Raw genomic sequence first — 18,336 nt, forward strand, 5'->3', positions numbered from 1 at the left:
AAAATTGGATAAAAATTGTGACCTCTAGAGGGTCCACAACCTTCGTATTACACACTTCTACACAATTTGCATAAAAAGAGCAGCTATTTTGTCGGGCAGTATCATTTCGATTTTCACGAAATACGAATGCAACCTTCATTATGGTGGAATGATGATGTATTTAAACAGTTTTTAAAATCGGTAAAAGAAATGCGATTTTTCGAACAATCAGGGGCCATAATCCAGGAAGTTATGTTTGGGTATCCGAGATTATCAAAAGGAACCAAGATCTTAGTGTGCAATGGTGATATATTCAAACGATTTTATAAATCGGATAAAAATTGTGACCTCTATGGGGTCCAAAAGCTAAAAACATGATTTTTCATACAATCAGGGGTCTTAATTCAGGAAGTTACGATATGATATGCACGAATATCGAAAGTAATCGAGATCTGTGGGTTATTAACATGCATTTCAGGTTTCATCAAAATTAGATGAAAATTGTGACCTCCAGAGGGTCCACAACCCTGATACACAACATTTTGACACTATTTGTGAACAAGGGGCGGCCATTTTGTCAATTTCGGTCCGATTTTTAAGAAATTTGAACTCAACCATCCTTAGGGTGTAACAGTGATATATAGCAATGTTTTCTTAAATCGAATAAAAATTGTGACCTCTATGGGGTCCACAAGCTAAAATCGCGGTTTTTACGTACAATCAGGGGCCATAATTCAGGAAGTTATGGTCCAATATGCGCAAATTTCGAAAGGAACCGAGATCTGTGGGTTATAAACATACATTTCAAGTTTAAACCAAACAGTGTTCACAAGCTAAAAACGTGATTTTTCGTACAATCAGGGGCCATAATCCATGAAGTTACAGTCCGATACATGCCAATATATCGAAATGAACCAAGATCTTAGGGTGATAAACCTATATTTCAAGTTTTATTGAAATCGGATAAGACCTGTAGACTGTGGGCGTATAAAAAAAAAATCTTGCTTGCTAGACAAGTCATCATTTTAAATTTCCTTTATCAAATCTCTTGAATGAATGAAAGCCAGACACATTAATATTCCTTTTTTAGCAAAATTCATGTAAAGTGGGTAAGAGTTTAACCGTTGAATTCCCACTTAATTTTGATTCTAACCAGATGACATTTATTTTTTCAAGATCATAATAAGGCAAGTATCCACAATGTGATATTAATGGATCTCAATGTCTCATATCAACACAATACCTTCAAGATAAATATGCTGGAAATTCAAATTTGTTAAAAACGTGTTTTATGTTTTGTGTCAGTAGTCTGCAGTGTTTTAGTGATGTTTGCGACCGTCCCTTGAGATTTTTGCTCCCAAGACTCAGCTATGGGGTCTAGTATTCAGAAACGTGAGAAGGGCAGACACTTTAAGTTTGTAAAATATAGGTTGCCAGGCAACGAAACATACACCCACATCAGTAATTTTCAGAAATCATCAGAATTTGTTTGGCTTCTAGTTCTGTCCTATACTCTAGCAGTAATTATCATAAATCATTGTAAATCAATAGGTCTCTTTGTCTCATGAACTTAAACACTGTGCATAAATTCAAAGTCAATTGGATATTAACTTTAGCCTCTAGAGTGTCCAAAAGATTTTTCAAAGTGAGCAAGGGCTATAACTTTGGCAGTAATTATTGGAAATCGTTGAAAATCAATAGGATTCTTCACTGTGTGTAAATTTAAAGTCAAGCGGATATTGACATTAGCCTCTAGAGCAAGGGTTTCAGACTCATTTCTATTCAGGGGCCACATGAACTCAAATTTGATATCAAGTGGGTCCTTGAACTTTACTGAATTCTAAAAACAAAGCCAAACGTCCTTGACACAGGTAATTTTGTAGACTGGTTTCCAAAAATTGCCTAGATATAATATTGAACACAACGTTCTCTTGGAATACATACAACTTAGATATCTACGACATACAGTACAAAAGTTAGAGTTTTACTGAAACAGGAAAACAATAATAAACGATTTCTAACGCTAGTTTCTAAGAATTATCGACATGTCAGTTTGTTGAAGTCAATTTGTTGAAATCTGCACAACGGGTCATATTTAAACCGTGGCGGACCGGATCTGGCACGCAGGCTGCATGTTTTAACCCCTGCTCGACAGCTATTGCCCCCCCCCCCCCCCGTAGTGTAAATACATTCAAGAGGTCAAAGTTGAGGCATAATATGAAGTTATTAAACTCTTGGTTAATATATTACATTATTATACAAACAATGTGCTTGTGTACTAATCAGTGATTTCATTGATATAAAATTATTTACCCTTTCAGGAGTTTCAAACATCTGCTCTAAATTAACACTTCCTGGATGATGGAGATTCTAGCAAAATAAAAAATCATATCATATAATTATCATTTCCTACAACCTAACATTCAAAATCTTTTCCTGTTTTAAAGATTCAAACACAACACAGACAACTGGTGACAATAGATGTTGTGAAATAGACTAAACTCAAAATGGTTCTGTCGTTCAAAAATTCCCAATGCATCGCTTTAAGCAATAATCACTTACAAACTACAGTGAGAGGTAAATCTCCAATAGTAATATCTGTCCAATAATGGTTCAATTCCGTGGAGTATTTACAGATATATGTGGAATTAAAAATTCACTGATTTATGCTACTCGCTATACAATTAGCCCACCGTCATCCTGTTGTCCTCGAAAAGCCGAGGCATTATCTAGCTTTGGTCATTTGACTTTTTTTTGTTCTACATTAAATGCTAAATATTCAATTTGATTCAATCTGAATATATATTAGCATGGATTAAGCCATGAGAAATTTGATATCTTAACGACAGATACCAACTATAGTTTAGAATAGAGTGAAATAAGGTAATACAATACAGCGGATTAAAACTTGATCAATATTATTAATCTTGTAGTTGTTCAGTACGAGACTACCTTAAATCCCTTCTAATACAGCTATCTAATGGATATTATTTTGGGAAAATAGGTCAAAGAATGTAGGAGTCAACTGAAACAACCAGAGGGTCAAAGAATCTTGAGATGCTTCATACATGAGAACTTTGGCAAATAAAGAATTTCAGACAACTAGGCATGCTCCAATGGAATATGGTATATTTTCGACCAATGGCAATTACTCATGATCCTGCTCACTCTGCATCTGTTTTCGGAATTGGCTGTAACGGTGTAACCAGACTCAATTCAGCATCACTTAATTGCAATTCAGATATAATTATTAACGATTTTTTAAATCTAATTTAAAAGATAGTCAATATATTTACCTATTGGTTATATATTAATAAAATGACTTACTACCTGTAAAATAGCTACTTCCGTTTTAAGTTGAGCTTCCTGTTTAGTTGGAAACCTCATCTTATCTATAACTTTTATAGCTACTTCACGATTAGTCTTTCGATGACGTCCTAAAAAATAGAAAATCGTGAAGAATAAAATTTCCATATTGTAATTTCAATAAATTTATGTGTCATTGTAATCTACTGGTACATCATAAAATTTCTCTGATTGTTGGAGAGCTGTGGTGGTTCAGGGAGTAAGGCACTGTCTTGCCAGCCTGGAGATCTTGTGTTCGATCCCTGTGTCAGCTGAGTTCCTGGGGATTTTCTGGTGCAGTTTCACCTTTTCAGTGGTGCACGGCACAATTAACTGTGTCTAGTTGGGTGGATGGGACAAAAACCGAGGTCTTGTGTACACGCTGACATGTTTGTATAAAGCAAGGTGTCGTGCCTCTCTTATGGACAAAATTTCCCCTCATAGCACACTGTATGGCATATGCCCATAGCCCATCTGCATTAGTCCAGTTGGTGCAAAATAGTCAGACATTAAACCTCATTTCATCATTTCAATCAATATTTTTGATTGACATAATCCCTTGTTGATTATCTTTTAAATAGCAAAATGTGTTTAGTTGTGATTTATCCTTCTCTTAAGAACAGCCATCGACTTAGTGCAGATTATAACTTTCAACTATAAATCTGTCCAGTCTTTTGTAATGTTGGGATTTTGATCACATCGTGATTAGTCTTGCAGTCAAAGCTCCAACTTGACATCAGTTTACTTAATTAAAATGGCTACAACTCATTGATATGGGTCAACAATAATACTGATTTCACTGGATCATAATTTCTTATTTTTTTGCTTGATTACAATCTCAGACTATCTGTCTTTGCTGACAATTTTCTCTAAAGATAAAGCCATTATTGAGAAATAAGCAATTTTGTTTCCTACTGTCGACACAGAAAAAGAGATAATGGGTTTAACGTTAATTTGATAAGAAGTAAGTTAATATTAAGATATTGAACACATTTTATATTATTAATTTGCTTGCACGTAGGGGTTTTTAGTAGTGGAAGGAAACTCCTTGTCACCTACAAGCTTGAGATCGAAACCGCGCCACTGGACTCAATGATGGATCTTCAATAAACAGTCTGGGGGGTTGGATGGCCGAATGGTTAGCACGCGCGCTGTGTCATACAGTTTGTCATTGAGTCAACTGGCGGGGTTTCGATTCGCCAGTTGTATGCGACAAGGAGTAGGGTCGCCTGTCCAACCGCGTGGATTTTCTCCGGGTCCTCCGGTTTCCCCCCACTGCTAAAGACCCCTAACTGCAAGCAAATTATTGAAATAAAATTGAACCATGTGTTAGTCCCAAAATGACCTAGTTTGTGTCGAGTGAACGTTAAACCCCATTTCTCTCTCTCTCAATAAACAGTCTAATTCATTCTGATTCCATAGAGTAGATATATGTGGGCGAAAAGAATAAAATTTACCTCCATAGACAATACCAAATTGTCCGGATCCAAGAACATCATCTGGAAATATCTGATATAAGGTACTGATGTCAGCCTGAAATATATTTAAAGGTCCAATATTTGAGATTAAAAGGCAAACATAGCAACATAGACTATCAAACCATACATAATAAATATTGGTCCAAATATTATTAAAATCTATGATTCTTTTAGCTATGGTCATCTAAAGTTGACATTACTTTCTATCAAATACAGAAAATGATTTAATGAAACAAAGTCAGAAAAATAATTTTGATATATATTACACAGCAATGCATTTTGTCTATCCATCTATTGATTGTGATATGACCTTGAAATTCATACATCATACATGGAAATGATGTAACAAGTGTTATAATAAATTATAGTACCATTGTTCTTAAAGGGCACTCATGTAAACTAAAAGTTTGTGCATTCACCAGGGGAAAATGATAACTTAGCCTACCTAAAATAATCAATCTATATATATATATATATTTATGACTGTTGTTTGTTTGGGTTGGCAGCTACATTAGGGTTGCCCTGTGAGGTGGTTGAAATTTGGGGAATAAAGGTAGCATGACATAGGCCTAGTGGTTCGATAACACCCCCTCTGGTTTCTGAGTTGTGCTACTTCTGGTTTCTGAGTTATATTACTTCTGGTTTCGGCTCTATCTGTGCCACACTGAGTAAACAGCTATTCTTAGCATAAAACACTGCGGGTTACAAATAAGATATGGTTTGTACTTTAATATGTTTGATAAAAACTTACAGGTTTGTTAGACTGGGATCCAGAATCTCCATTTGTTGTACCATCTGTCAATAAATAAAACAAAATATTACTACATTACAAAACGTTACGTGGTAGCCACAGTGGCTCGGTGAGTATGTTACAAAACATTATGTGAGAGCCATAGTGTCTGAGTGAGAAGACTATGTTACAAAAGATTATGTGAGAGCCTTAAGTGTCTCAGTGAGAATACGATGTTACAAAACATTATGTGAGAGGCATAGTGTCTCAGTGAGAAGACTATGTTACGAAACATTATGTGAGAGGCATAGTGTCTGAGTGAGAAGACTATGTTACAAAACATTATGTGAGAGCCATAGTGTCTGAGTGAGATAACTGTGTTACAAAACATTATGTGAGAGGCATAGTGTCTCAGTGAGAAGACTATGTTACAAAACTGTGAGAGCCATAGTGTCTCAGTGAGTATGAATAAAACTTGATGGAAATGAAAATGAAATGGGGTTTAACATTTTCTGCATCGACTGAGATAATGAAGATGGGCATACGCAATGCAGTGTACTTTGAGGGAAATCTTGCCTGGACAGCATCACTATGGCCAACTATTATATCAAAATCCAACTATCAATGGTTCTTTTAAATGCAAGCCATAGCGTATACACAGAACCTCTGATTTTTGTCCCATCTGAACGACTAGACAGCTGTCCTTGCACCAATGACCATGGAAAATCAAGAGGAAATTCCTTGCCCAACACCAGGAGCGAACCAGGGTACTCCAGGATAGCAAGCCAGCATCTTACTAACTGAACCCACGCGGCTACAAAACTTGATTGAAATATCCAAAACACAATGCAGATTGTATCAAATGAAGAAATAGTGTGGTAGCCAAGATGGTAGAAATGTTAAATGAGAAAAACAATTGTTTCAAAATTGGTTAGAAAATTGTTTTTCTCTTCTGAGAAAAATATTTTATAGTCTTTGCCTGTATCCCAATCCTAGCATTCAATAAAATAATGTTCATATAAAAAAAAAAAAACCAAGAGGTTGCCATGCAAGATACGCCCACATTTTGCAAGTGATGAACAGAGTACAAGCTTAAAAAGTGATTTTTCGTACAATCAGGGTCCATAATCCAGGAAGTTACAGTCCTATGTGCGCAATTATCGACTGGAACCGAGATCTTTAAGTTATAAACATACATTTTAAGTTTCATCAAAATCTGATAATTTTGTTATCTCTAATAGTAAGTGCAGGAGGACCACACTACACGCAAAACAAACATCTACAAGATAAACCTACGGACAAGACAGAAAATAGACATTGCACCAAATAAACAAATATCAAATCAAGTGAATGGATCCGGGGGCTAGCCGTAAGTGTCCACTGCGCGTTGTACAGTCCCGGGCCTGTAGTGACACAGTGTCCACAAACTAAAAACGTCAGAGGCCATATATAATCTATAAAGTTACGATCCGAAACATGCTAATATGAAAAGGAACCAAGATCTTTGAGATATAAACCTATATTCCAAGTTTTGTCCAAATCGGATAAATTTTGTGACATATAGAGTGTCTACAAACAAATTATGGACGGACAGACAGCGGCGACAACAATATGCCCACATGAAGAAAAAAAGGCGTATAAAAATGATTTTGACTTACCATCAGCAGCATTACTAGAACTGGTGACAGGCATCAAGGCTTGACGAATAGAATGTTCCCAATGTTTGGCCTGCTCCAGACCACTTCCACTCTCTGGTGACGAGACAGTGTTAGTGTTACTCTGACCATAACCAATATCTTCACCAACATAATAAGTGAAGGATGTTGTACGAATCTCGAATACATGTGGAGGTCGGCTGAATTCAGTACCTGATTTAATCTTTAAAGCTTCAATTCCTGTGATTGAGTTGAGTTGTATTTCCTAGAAATAGATCAGAAATGTTAGAGAAAATAAGATATTATTGTCTTTGATGATACCATAAAAGAAAACTTATAAATTTATTACTTCCTCCATATTCAATATTTTAAGCATATTTAACAGTAAAATGACACCATTTTTAAAGATGATCTAAGCATTATTACACAAGGTATTGAAGCCAATAGAAAATATTAATTAATGTCATTGTTAAAAAAGGCAATATGATTATAAAAAATAGGAACTACTGAAGTTATGTAATGTTTATAGCGTCTTAGATCTAAAACCAGAGCACCTTGCTAGATCCTTAAAATCACTGATAGCAGCATTTTGAAGGATGGTTTCAAAGTTCCCAGGAGAAGGGTCATAAAATTGATAAGTTTTTGTCATTAAAGATGCATTATTCAAGAGCTAAATACTGATCGTTCGTTTGACACCAAATATTATTATAAACCATTAATTAGACATTTATTTACATCCCAAGCCCATAATCAACTCTCTAGTAGAACTACATTAGATTTTAATTTTCAACAAATTTAAATATGACTGACAGTTATTGAACTAATTTAAAATCGGATAAACAAGACTTTGTTTATTATCGTAACAATAGTAGCAATGACAATCGAGACTTCACTGTTTTGCAAACGACAATAAATCTGCTAAGAATGAAGTAATTTGACTGAAATTTTCAACATATTCTCTTTTCATTATCTATCTTTTAATTATTATAAAGAGAAATATCAGCTCTTTATCTAAATCTTACATAATGCATCTTTAACTGAACAATCCTGGCAAGTTTGAAAAGACTGAAACCTTAAAAAAATATGACCTGTTGAGCATTAGGATCAGTTGATCGACGCCTTGGAAGTAAAAGCTCTGAATCGCAGAGGGTTCACAAGGATTGTTGATGTGGGTCAGACAAATGGACGAATAGTAATATACACCCTCATGAAACGTAGGTGCATATTAAAATCGTTATAAAAATATTCACTTTTTTATTGATGTTATTCTACATCTGCTGCAATTACCCTTTAATTAATAAAACCTGGGCCCTGTTTCTCGAAATTTTAACTAAAGATAAAATCCAAATTTTAGTAGATACCTCACTTTTGATTGGCTAAGCACTAAAATCAATTTAATATTATCCAATCAAATTACTAAAATCTGGATTTTATCTTAGTTAAAATTTCGTGAAAAAGGACCCAGTATTTTAGTCTTAGCTCAATAATGAAGTTTGTGCTTATGTCGAGTATACCCAAATATAGTCTCTTTTTTCCTAAAAAGTGGTTTTCTAGCTTAAAGTAGCTAAGTCTCTAACTCAATATCATCAAAAATCTTCGATATTGAAAACACAAAGTATTTGTCAATTTAAATCAACATTAGTGTTGTAATCTAACAGGGAAATGATGGGCTACTGATATCCAGTTTTCAAGACAAAATATACATTTTACCATTGGCACACGAATTGTGTACCATAATGCGTTTCAGCGCCATTTGGAACAAGGGACTCAAAGAACGCGACTAGACATATTCCACAAGTCATGTCAAATGATGACGCTATATTCTTATCTGGAGAGCATGCGCAATACATATCATCGGTGTAGACTGGAATAACCAGACGCTAAAGATTGCCATTCAATTGAGACTTCTGGCGTATTTCGCCGAACATAACTGATTAGAAATTACAGTAAAAACAGAAACAGTTGAATGTAAATCAGTTTATATACATTCACATTGCAATATAATATGCGTTGCGACCCATTTGTGACTATTTCTAGGTCCAAATATTAGCGATTTAGCTCCTTTAAAGCTTGTAAATCATGTTGCCATATGTCTATCTCTATATTCCATACTGATCTATTTGAAAATCGTGCCACTAGCTCTGGTCAAATATATTGACATTAACTTTTGTATTTACAATTTAATTGTGCAGTATGTCAGGGTGATGCCATTATTCATTTATGACACATTATATAAGTAAAAGCAATTTTACAATTTCATTTCGAAATAAAATTCTACAATTACAAGGTTTGATCTTAAAAATATAAATAAAATAAAACGCAGATCTTTAAAAAATTCAGACATCATAAACCACTGAATCACAACATATGATATCATGATCATGGAAGCAATAAATATTTACTGTCACAAATTTTATATTTTTATTTAATTAATCAGAGAAAATAAAAACAATTTATCAAGTTATCATATTGCTTCCTTCTAAAAACCATATACCTATATATCATGTATCACACATTTCAACAAATACAAGGGCAATAATTTTCTAAATAATTGATACAGGTTCGAAATTTCAATAGAGATATCCTAATGACTAGTCAAAGAATCCAAGGAAGTTTGAAAAAATATCTTTAAAAATCTCCTGTGAGTTTGAAAAAATATCTTAAAAATCCTGACCAATAGAGCATTTATAAGAATTGTAGATTTATAAAGAGACACACTACAGATTCGGAAATGTTCTCTTCTGGCTACTGACACTTAAATCTTAAGAATAACATTAAGTTATAATAATGTTGCTTACCTTAAAATATCTACTAGATGTTTCATTAGCAAATAGAGTAATAACTTTAGAATCTAATCTCCAATATCTACGTTTTCTCTGCAAATAAAATATTCAAAATGATAACATGCACAGAAGTACTATAGGATCAACATATTCTTCAAAGAGACAAGCTATAGTGTAATTATATAAATTTATTTTTTTAAATTTTCAATGTTTTTAAGATCTTCTGCTCCTAAACTGGGCTAATGAAGACGGCTTAAATTTTGTAGCCCCAACAGAAAAATCATCTAGCTAGCTGTAATCAAACATTTAGGAGAACAGAACCACAATTCACTTGATTTGTCGGACTGATGTTTGGAAATTCAAATATATGCATGAATTACGACTTGATATAATGAGTAATCGATATATTATACATTCAGACTTTCATTCAACAGTTTCTTTTTGGGACCGGGTACCATTCAGATTTGACGAAAAAAGGAAAGAAACTGAGCTTACTATCTAGAATCTAATACTCGTTTCCAGTTAATAAATTGCCATCCAGAAAGTGTCAAGTGCCATCGTCAAGATTCATCAAAAAACGTCCAGTTTGTGCTTCGTATAGTTTAAGAAACACTGTTTAGTTTTGACATCGGTCATCTAGTTTATGAAACTAAATGGTCATAAACCAGACGACCAATATCAAAACTAAACTAAATGGTCATAAACTAGACAACCAATGTCAAAACTAAACAGTGTTTCTTAAACTACATGGTAGCAGAAACTGGGCCTTTTTTTTGATGAATCTTGATGGCATTTAATACTTTCTGGACAGCAATCTATTGGATACGTGTATTAGATTCTAGATGGTAAGCTCAGTTTCTTTCCTTTTTTCCTCAAATCTGAATGATACCCGGTCCCTAGTGGCTATAAGTAATTGTTTATCTGAACAATTTGTTATTCATGAAGCATAATTCCAAAATTAATGGAGTTCAATGTCCATTTCCAAACACACAACATAAATTCATATTACATTTCTTTTTACCAGATTTGTATAATTTAGATAATTCCAACCAATTAATGACCTACAGAATGGAGTGCCTGTCCACCAGAAGCATGTAGCAACTAATTAAGTAGAAGGTCAGAATGTAAGATATAATGAGTATAACAAGAACGATTGTTTTCCAATTAAAAGATATACTTAATCTTTAAAGGGCTAAATCTGTAACTCAATATTTTTCAAGATAATTTAAAATTAAAATGTGGATAGAATTAAATATTGGTCAATTTTAATCAATATTGATATTGTTATCTTGGTGTGAAAATATAGGATCCAAATATCCAACATTTAAGACACAATGAACATTTTATAATCAGTACACAAGTCATGTATTCTATGATTTTGGGCACCATTTTGTAATGACCCCCCCCCCCCCCAAAAAAAAAAAACCAATGCATATCCTACAAGACAATGTGGAAGTAATTAGTAAAGGCTGATTAACAACTGACAAAATAATAATAATAAAAATAAAATGTGTAGAACTAAGCAGACGTAAATGACTGTCATCAATTTGAACCGTTCACATATTTCACTCAACATAACTGATTATAAATTAAAATATTCTTTTCACAAGTTGAATATAAATCATATTACATACATAATTCATATTACATAAATATGTGCTTTTAGAACCATTTTTGTATATTTCATGGCATTTATTGATTGAGACATACATTAACAGAACACAATTTTTATGGGAAACAATCACTGGTTTTATTCTAAAAGAACAAGGGGGTTGAATGGCCGAATGATTAGCACAATACAACCAGTGATTATTAAGATATACTTACAGTGTTGTCTTTATTTGTAAAATGTACCATCCAACCTTCTTTTAATATCTTCGAACCAGTTCTTTTTGTCAATTTAACGGACTGTACAACTCTCATTAATGGAATATTACTACTCTGCGTTGGGCTATAAAAGAAATTAATAAAATAATTGTCACTCAAGGGTACAATATTGGTTAGAATCGTAGTTTTTCATCCATTTGAGGCATTAATGACCTTTGGCAATATGTTTTTAAAGCAGTGCAATCTGGGCAATGTTTTTTAAGCAGTGTAATCTGTACCTTTGTTTTCATTTGTAATGGTATTTAACATACAATTTCGAATATTTTCTTGATAATAAATGTAAACAATTTTTGTCTCCTACACTTTTGATTAGGAATTTCCATTAATAATAAAGCCAGAGAAGACAAAGCGAGTAAGTTTTTTGATCAAAAGCACAGACTAAACGGTAAACATTAAAAACAAGTCTTGATAAAAAAGCATATTGGTCCATTAAAATCCATTAATCCTAACATGAGTAATGTTTATATAAAGTTCACATTACTTTCTAATCATTTCAAACTTCCATCTTTAATTTCATGTTGAGGTCAGAATGATAACTTATTTCTTTCAACAAATATTGAGATCAAAAACTTGAAGAAGATATCTAATCTAGCTGTTCTGTTTTAATTATCGAAAGAACATATTCAGCCAGGCTAAATTCAAATAAGGAAAACATAAGATATCCTTTTCCATTAGGATGACCACCTTTGCTTGATCAAATTGCGGGACATTTCAGAAAAAATATATGTTGCTCAGAATCCCTATTATTTGCTACGGATTCGTGGCTCGGAAACGTCATTTCCAGCAATCTGAGACAAGAAATATGGTACTGAAATACTCTGATTTTGTAGTGATAACTTGTGATTTTCACCTGAATGCATAACAACTCAAGATAGTTTAATGAGTTTATGAGGGTAGGCTACTTCTTGTTCGACTTCACACCTTCTAATAATCTGCGATTTATTAATATATATTTGTGAAACTCCTGACACGAATATTTAAAGTTTAACTTAACCCTTTCAATGCTAGACGTAAATTCACTGCCTGTGCTAGAACCTTTTTTGAGGAAAAAAGGGGGGTTGAAACTGAATGCCAAACAGTACTTATGGAAGCTTTTATGAAAAATCTTTTTGTCTGTTGGGATGGGCATGAGGTTGGGCTAAGAGGAAAAAATAGAATTTTGGAAATTTGCATAATAATGTAGTCAAGTGACGTCATGGCGGCCATTTTGGATTTCTCATTTTCTCACTAAAGCTAACACGAAAACGAATTTTTCTCCATGAAATACTTATGAGATATTGTTTTTTTCACTGGATTTTGATAAAGATATATAAAATGAACAAAAATATCAATAGCAGTCATGAGCAATGCCACCACGAACACGCGAATCACGTCTCCCGCTGCCATGACCACATGCGGATTGCAATATCTTGTTTTTACTTTCACTTTCATCCCATATCATTATCAATATAGTCAGTCAATAGATCTACACGTTCGGGACTCAGGAATTGCCTATGTCTTTTACGATCCAGCAGGCCAGCATTATTATCAACATCAGAATTATTGTCAGAATCTACTGCAGACACAGGGCTATCGTGTTCACATTGGGCTTGTTCATCATGCACGGGAGACATAGCTAGCCATGGGCGGAACGTCGCGCAACAAATCACACACTTTATAATACCAATCACTGTCCTGACTACTATCATTATCAAGTAACTGGAAACGAATTATGTGTATCACCTGCCTCGAAATTGTCCACGTGTTGGTCAGCAAGACGTCATTCACGACTTCGTCGAGAGTGCATCGTCTACGTTGTCACTATGCACTCCGCCATTTTACGGTTTGCTGCTTTGAAACACGTGGAAATATGTTCTAGTGTATAGGAAATACAATAGATGGCACTTGCAGTTACGGTACTAATTTAAGCAAGGGCTTTACTGAGTACACGGTAATACCGACATTTTATAATACCCGGTACTACCGGGTATACGCAATGAAAGGGTTCATTTGAATTTCATATATATAATAAGTTTTACTGATGCCTGGTTTCTGTCATCTCTCCAATAATTTTTCATCACTGAAAATATGTGCTCGAAATAAGCATTGCAAACCGGCATGGAAAGAACATGGTCCATGCTTCCATCCATTTCTTGCCCAGCGAGATTAGCTTTACACATATAGAAATCTTGCATGTGAGCAATTGCGGGACATTTTGGTTGTTTTTCAGGCCGCGGGACTTGGAAGCATTTTGCAGCACTGTCCCACGAAATGTGGGATGGGTGGTCACCCTATGTTACATAGGTCAAGGGTAGAAGTGATAACAATGAAATGGGGTTTAACATCCCACTGTTCCGCTCTTAAGAAGTGATAAACTGCTTACCTTAGAGGTGGTTTTCTAACTATGTCATCGTTATCAGCATCTTCACCAATGTCAAGTAAAGGTAGAGATTCTTCCTCCTCAGGAAATTCTGAGGGTGTTTCTGATATTTCTGATGTTTCTGTTGGAGCCAGACTGTCAGTATCTGAAGGTTCGATAGCTTCATAGGCTGAAAAAGATTTTTTTTCATTTAAATTCAAAATGTCAACTGTTAGAAAATCTCATTCGACATGGCTAATAAATCAATTTACGGTACATTTTGTACTTTTTTCAACATTTTTAATGAGGATAATAAGATACAATGTCAATCAATTTGTTGATTAGGAATTTACATTAAGACTTACATTACCAGCATTAGCACTTAAAGTCCTGTGACCTGTTTCACAAAATTCTAACTAAGATAAAATCCAAATTTTAGTAATTTGATTGGATAATATTAGATTGATTTTAGTGCTTAGCCAATCAAAATTGACGTATCTACTAAAATTTGGATTTTATCTTTAGTTAAGATTTCTAGAAACAGGGCCCTGGTGCGTCATTTTAAGCAATCAAAATCACTTGCAAACTACAATATTGTGAAAGTTAAATCTCTAGAGGAATATCAGTCCAATAATAGTTCAATTCTGTTCAGTTTTTACAAAGTTATGTTAAAATGAAATTTCGTTGGTCTATGATGCTTGAGCTTAACAAGATGATGACATCTTTTATTGATAGTGGACAAACCTGATGGGTCTACTTTAAATCAGACTGAATCCAAGCTAGGGAGATTATCTAGCATTGGTATTTTGATTTTGTTTTCTAAATTCCTAATTACAGTATATGAAATAATCAATCTGAGTACATACTTAGCGTGTATTAAGGTGTGAGAAATTTGATATCAGGATTTTAACTTAAATTTAAAGGATATAAATTTTAAATGCAAACAATAAGACCGAGTCTCTCTGTCTGTCTCTCTCAAAAATATAAAAGATAACAGAACTCTGTACTTTAGAAGTTACATGCTTTGTTCACAATTCTAGTCAGTGGATTACTAATAAACCCCAGCTTAAAACTTAATTACAAATTTAATCTCCATCACTAAAATGATTGTTTAATGTATTATCACATTAAAATAAGGAGTTTGATGTCCATTAACCATAATTAGGCTAGACACATCAGAATTTTTTTTTCATTAAATTTAAATATGATTAATCTTTGAGGTCTCTGATCATCATTTCAAAAATTGTTCACTCCCTTAAAAACTATAATATTGTGGAAGTTGAATATCTAAATGGAATATCAAAAAAAAACCCACCAATGGTTCAATTAAAAAAATATGAAGGATGGAAACCGACAATATGATATAAAATGCGATATGGAAATCGACAATATGATATAAAATGCGATATAGTCAACCTGTGATTTTCGCTGAAATGAGATTGTTTTTATCTGATTGAATCAAAGCTGAGAAATTATGTAACGTTGATATATTAATTATTAATTAAATATTAAAGAACCAATCTGGGTAGATTTAGCATAGATTAAGCTGTGGAAAATTTGATGTTTTCATAAAAAAGAAAACAGTGCACTATAAATGTCTGTAAGCCAGGATAACTATGATTAACATTTTTTTTTTTTGGCTGATTACATTAACATGAATTTCAAACAATGAGAAATAATATAGGTAACAGTGATGTGGTGGAAAATAAAAAAAAACATTTTGGTTCATTCATAAAAGAAAAACATTTTGGTTCATTCATATACTATCAAGCAGGATATATCCACAGTGAAAGAGAAATCAGTCAACCATAACTTCAGGGTGTGGTTTCTTCCTTGTGTGTCTCATGGACCACTTAAATGGTCGGGTGAAATTCTTTTAAATTAAGTTTTTAACTGAACAATATTATGTAAACATCGTGTGAAACTTTAATATACATTTCCTCTATAACCCAGACTTGTGGACTGTTGATTAAAGGTTCAAAGGGTCATTGTCATTCTCTCTAAAATATCAAATTTCTCATGGGTTAATATTAATACACACTACAAAATCAAAATACCAACACTAGATAATTTCCTGGGCTAGGACTCCGGTATTGCCACCGCCAATAAAGATGTACCAATTTACACAAAATTGGAATTATTTTTTAACCAGATATATTTCAAACGGCTTTATTTATATTTCTAATAATTTAAAGAATGATTTTAGAATTTAATTTGTAGGAGAAGAAAAGTAAATACTAAGAGCAAATTAACTCGTTCCCACATGAATATTTAACGCAGATCAGTTTGATGCTCATCATCAAAATGGGGGGTTGGATGGCCAAATGGTTAGCGTGCTGTATCATACGGCCTATCATTGAGTCAACTAGCGTGGTTTCGAATCCCCGGTTGTACGTGACAAGGAGTAGGGTCGCCTGTCCAACCTCGTGGGTTTTTTCTAGGTCGTCCGGTTTCCTCCCACTGCTAAAGACCCCTACGCGCAAGCGAATTATTGAAATAAAATTTAACCATATGTTAGTCCCGAAATGACCTAGTTTGTGTCGAGTGGACGTTAAACCCTATTTCTCTCTCTCTCTCAACATCAAAACTAAATGGTTTTTGTTAATTCTAAACAATTGTTATTACTACTTTCTAAATGCTAGTCTAGTAATTACCCATGACTGTTGGATTCTTACAGATAGTAAGTTGAAATTATTATATTGTAATCATTCGTTAATAAGATCAGGGAGCGCAGATCATAAGGCTGTGATCTTTTCAAATTTTAAGTTAAATGACGTGGAAACCCAGGTGGTCGGTAAAGGTATTTGATCTTTTTGGCATATACTCAGCCAAATTAAAAACTTGACACTGATGAATTTCAACAAATTTTTTTTTCTGGTAAGTCAAATAAATTTTAAAGTGTTTCTAACGATAGTAAGTAGTAAGAAGCCTTTAATTTCATAAAATTGTAAAGTCACGTGGATCACGTGACTTTTGAGCATATAAAGATGAAAAACCTGAAAAACATGTGCAAACACAAACTCGTGAGGTCAATCGATGCAAGTTTGCTTAAACTGAACACGCACACTTAACTTGAACTGGAAAAACAAATTAAAATTGTTATTTTCATCTTTGTTAGAAAATGCCGCAATAGGTAGGCTCTATGCTGGTCAGTCTGTGGTCACTGTTGCAAGAGCCTTTAATTGTTCACGCCAGACAATAATTAATCTTAGAATGAGTGCTTCAAACTGGAACTATTGCCGACCGCCCAAGGGCGGGAGCGCCACGTGTGACGTCACTCCAGGAAGATCAAGCAATACGATTACGTCATCTTAAAAACAGATTTGTCACTGCAGCCTCCACAAGTAGAGAGATGTTTGGTGGAAGGGTAACTACACAAACTGTTCGAAATCGCTAGCAGGCTGCTGATCTTTGAGCTCGGAGGCCCTGTAATGGACCAATATTGACACCTCTTCATCGCCGTAACCGACCTGTGTGGGCCACAAGACACATAAGTTTACTCAAAGACAGTGGAATTCGGTTGTCTTTAGTGCCGAATCTCAATTCACTTTGAGATTTGCCGATGGCAGGGCCCGAGTGTACCGCAGATGAGGTGAATGTTACGCTCAAGTATGCGTCAGAGAAGTTGACCGATTTGGTGGCGGCAGCATCATGGTTTGGGGTTCTTTTTGTGCATATGGAAGTTCTCCTCTTTTTGTTGTCCTAGGGAACTTAAATGCTGTCCAGTCATTGCTTCTCCTTTGTCAGACTATATATCAATCCAATAAACTTAAATCTACGTGATTAACCCGTGATTTCTCCATTGTCTCACGTTTTAATCTCCTTGATGTCGGACGTAGACATGAGTCATATATGTCACATATCCTAATAGTATATAAGAGAGAGAGAGAGAGAAATGGGGTTTAACGTCCACTCGACACAACTAGGTCATTTCGGGACTAACATCCAACCCCCCCCCCTTATAGTATATAACACCCCAAAACAATATACATTTTGTTCGATAACTTGTCTGTGATATTTCTTCAGTGGAAGCTGAAGTTAAATAAAGCTATTTCACACACACGCAAAATGAAAGTAGAAATCTCACGAGACTTGGGGAGTTAAGAGGTGTAAACGTGCCGAATCTAATACGTCTGATGTC

The 18,336-nt window shown here is 34.3% G+C and overlaps 1 protein-coding gene across 2 annotated transcripts in view; it reads right to left on the reverse strand.

Annotated features, from left to right (window-relative positions):
• LOC126821972 (serine/threonine-protein kinase D3) overlaps positions 1-18,336 on the reverse strand; it is a 94,331-nt gene that overhangs the window by 18,343 nt on the left and 57,652 nt on the right. Inside the window, exons 8-15 of one of the 2 annotated variants that reach the window (XM_050550649.2) lie at positions 14,220-14,385; positions 11,798-11,921; positions 9,986-10,063; positions 7,191-7,452; positions 5,554-5,597; positions 4,782-4,857; positions 3,307-3,416; positions 2,293-2,349 (exon numbers count right to left, since the gene is read on the reverse strand). In XM_050550649.2, coding sequence (XP_050406606.2) covers positions 2,293-2,349; positions 3,307-3,416; positions 4,782-4,857; positions 5,554-5,597; positions 7,191-7,452; positions 9,986-10,063; positions 11,798-11,921; positions 14,220-14,385 — 917 coding nt within the window. The remainder of the gene's footprint in view (positions 1-2,292; positions 2,350-3,306; positions 3,417-4,781; positions 4,858-5,553; positions 5,598-7,190; positions 7,453-9,985; positions 10,064-11,797; positions 11,922-14,219; positions 14,386-18,336) is intronic. The other variant, XM_050550650.2, reaches the window with a different exon arrangement.

The sequence above is a fragment of the Patella vulgata genome, chromosome 5, assembly GCF_932274485.2.
Source record: "Patella vulgata chromosome 5, xgPatVulg1.2, whole genome shotgun sequence".
Classification (NCBI taxonomy): Eukaryota; Metazoa; Mollusca; class Gastropoda; family Patellidae; genus Patella; species Patella vulgata.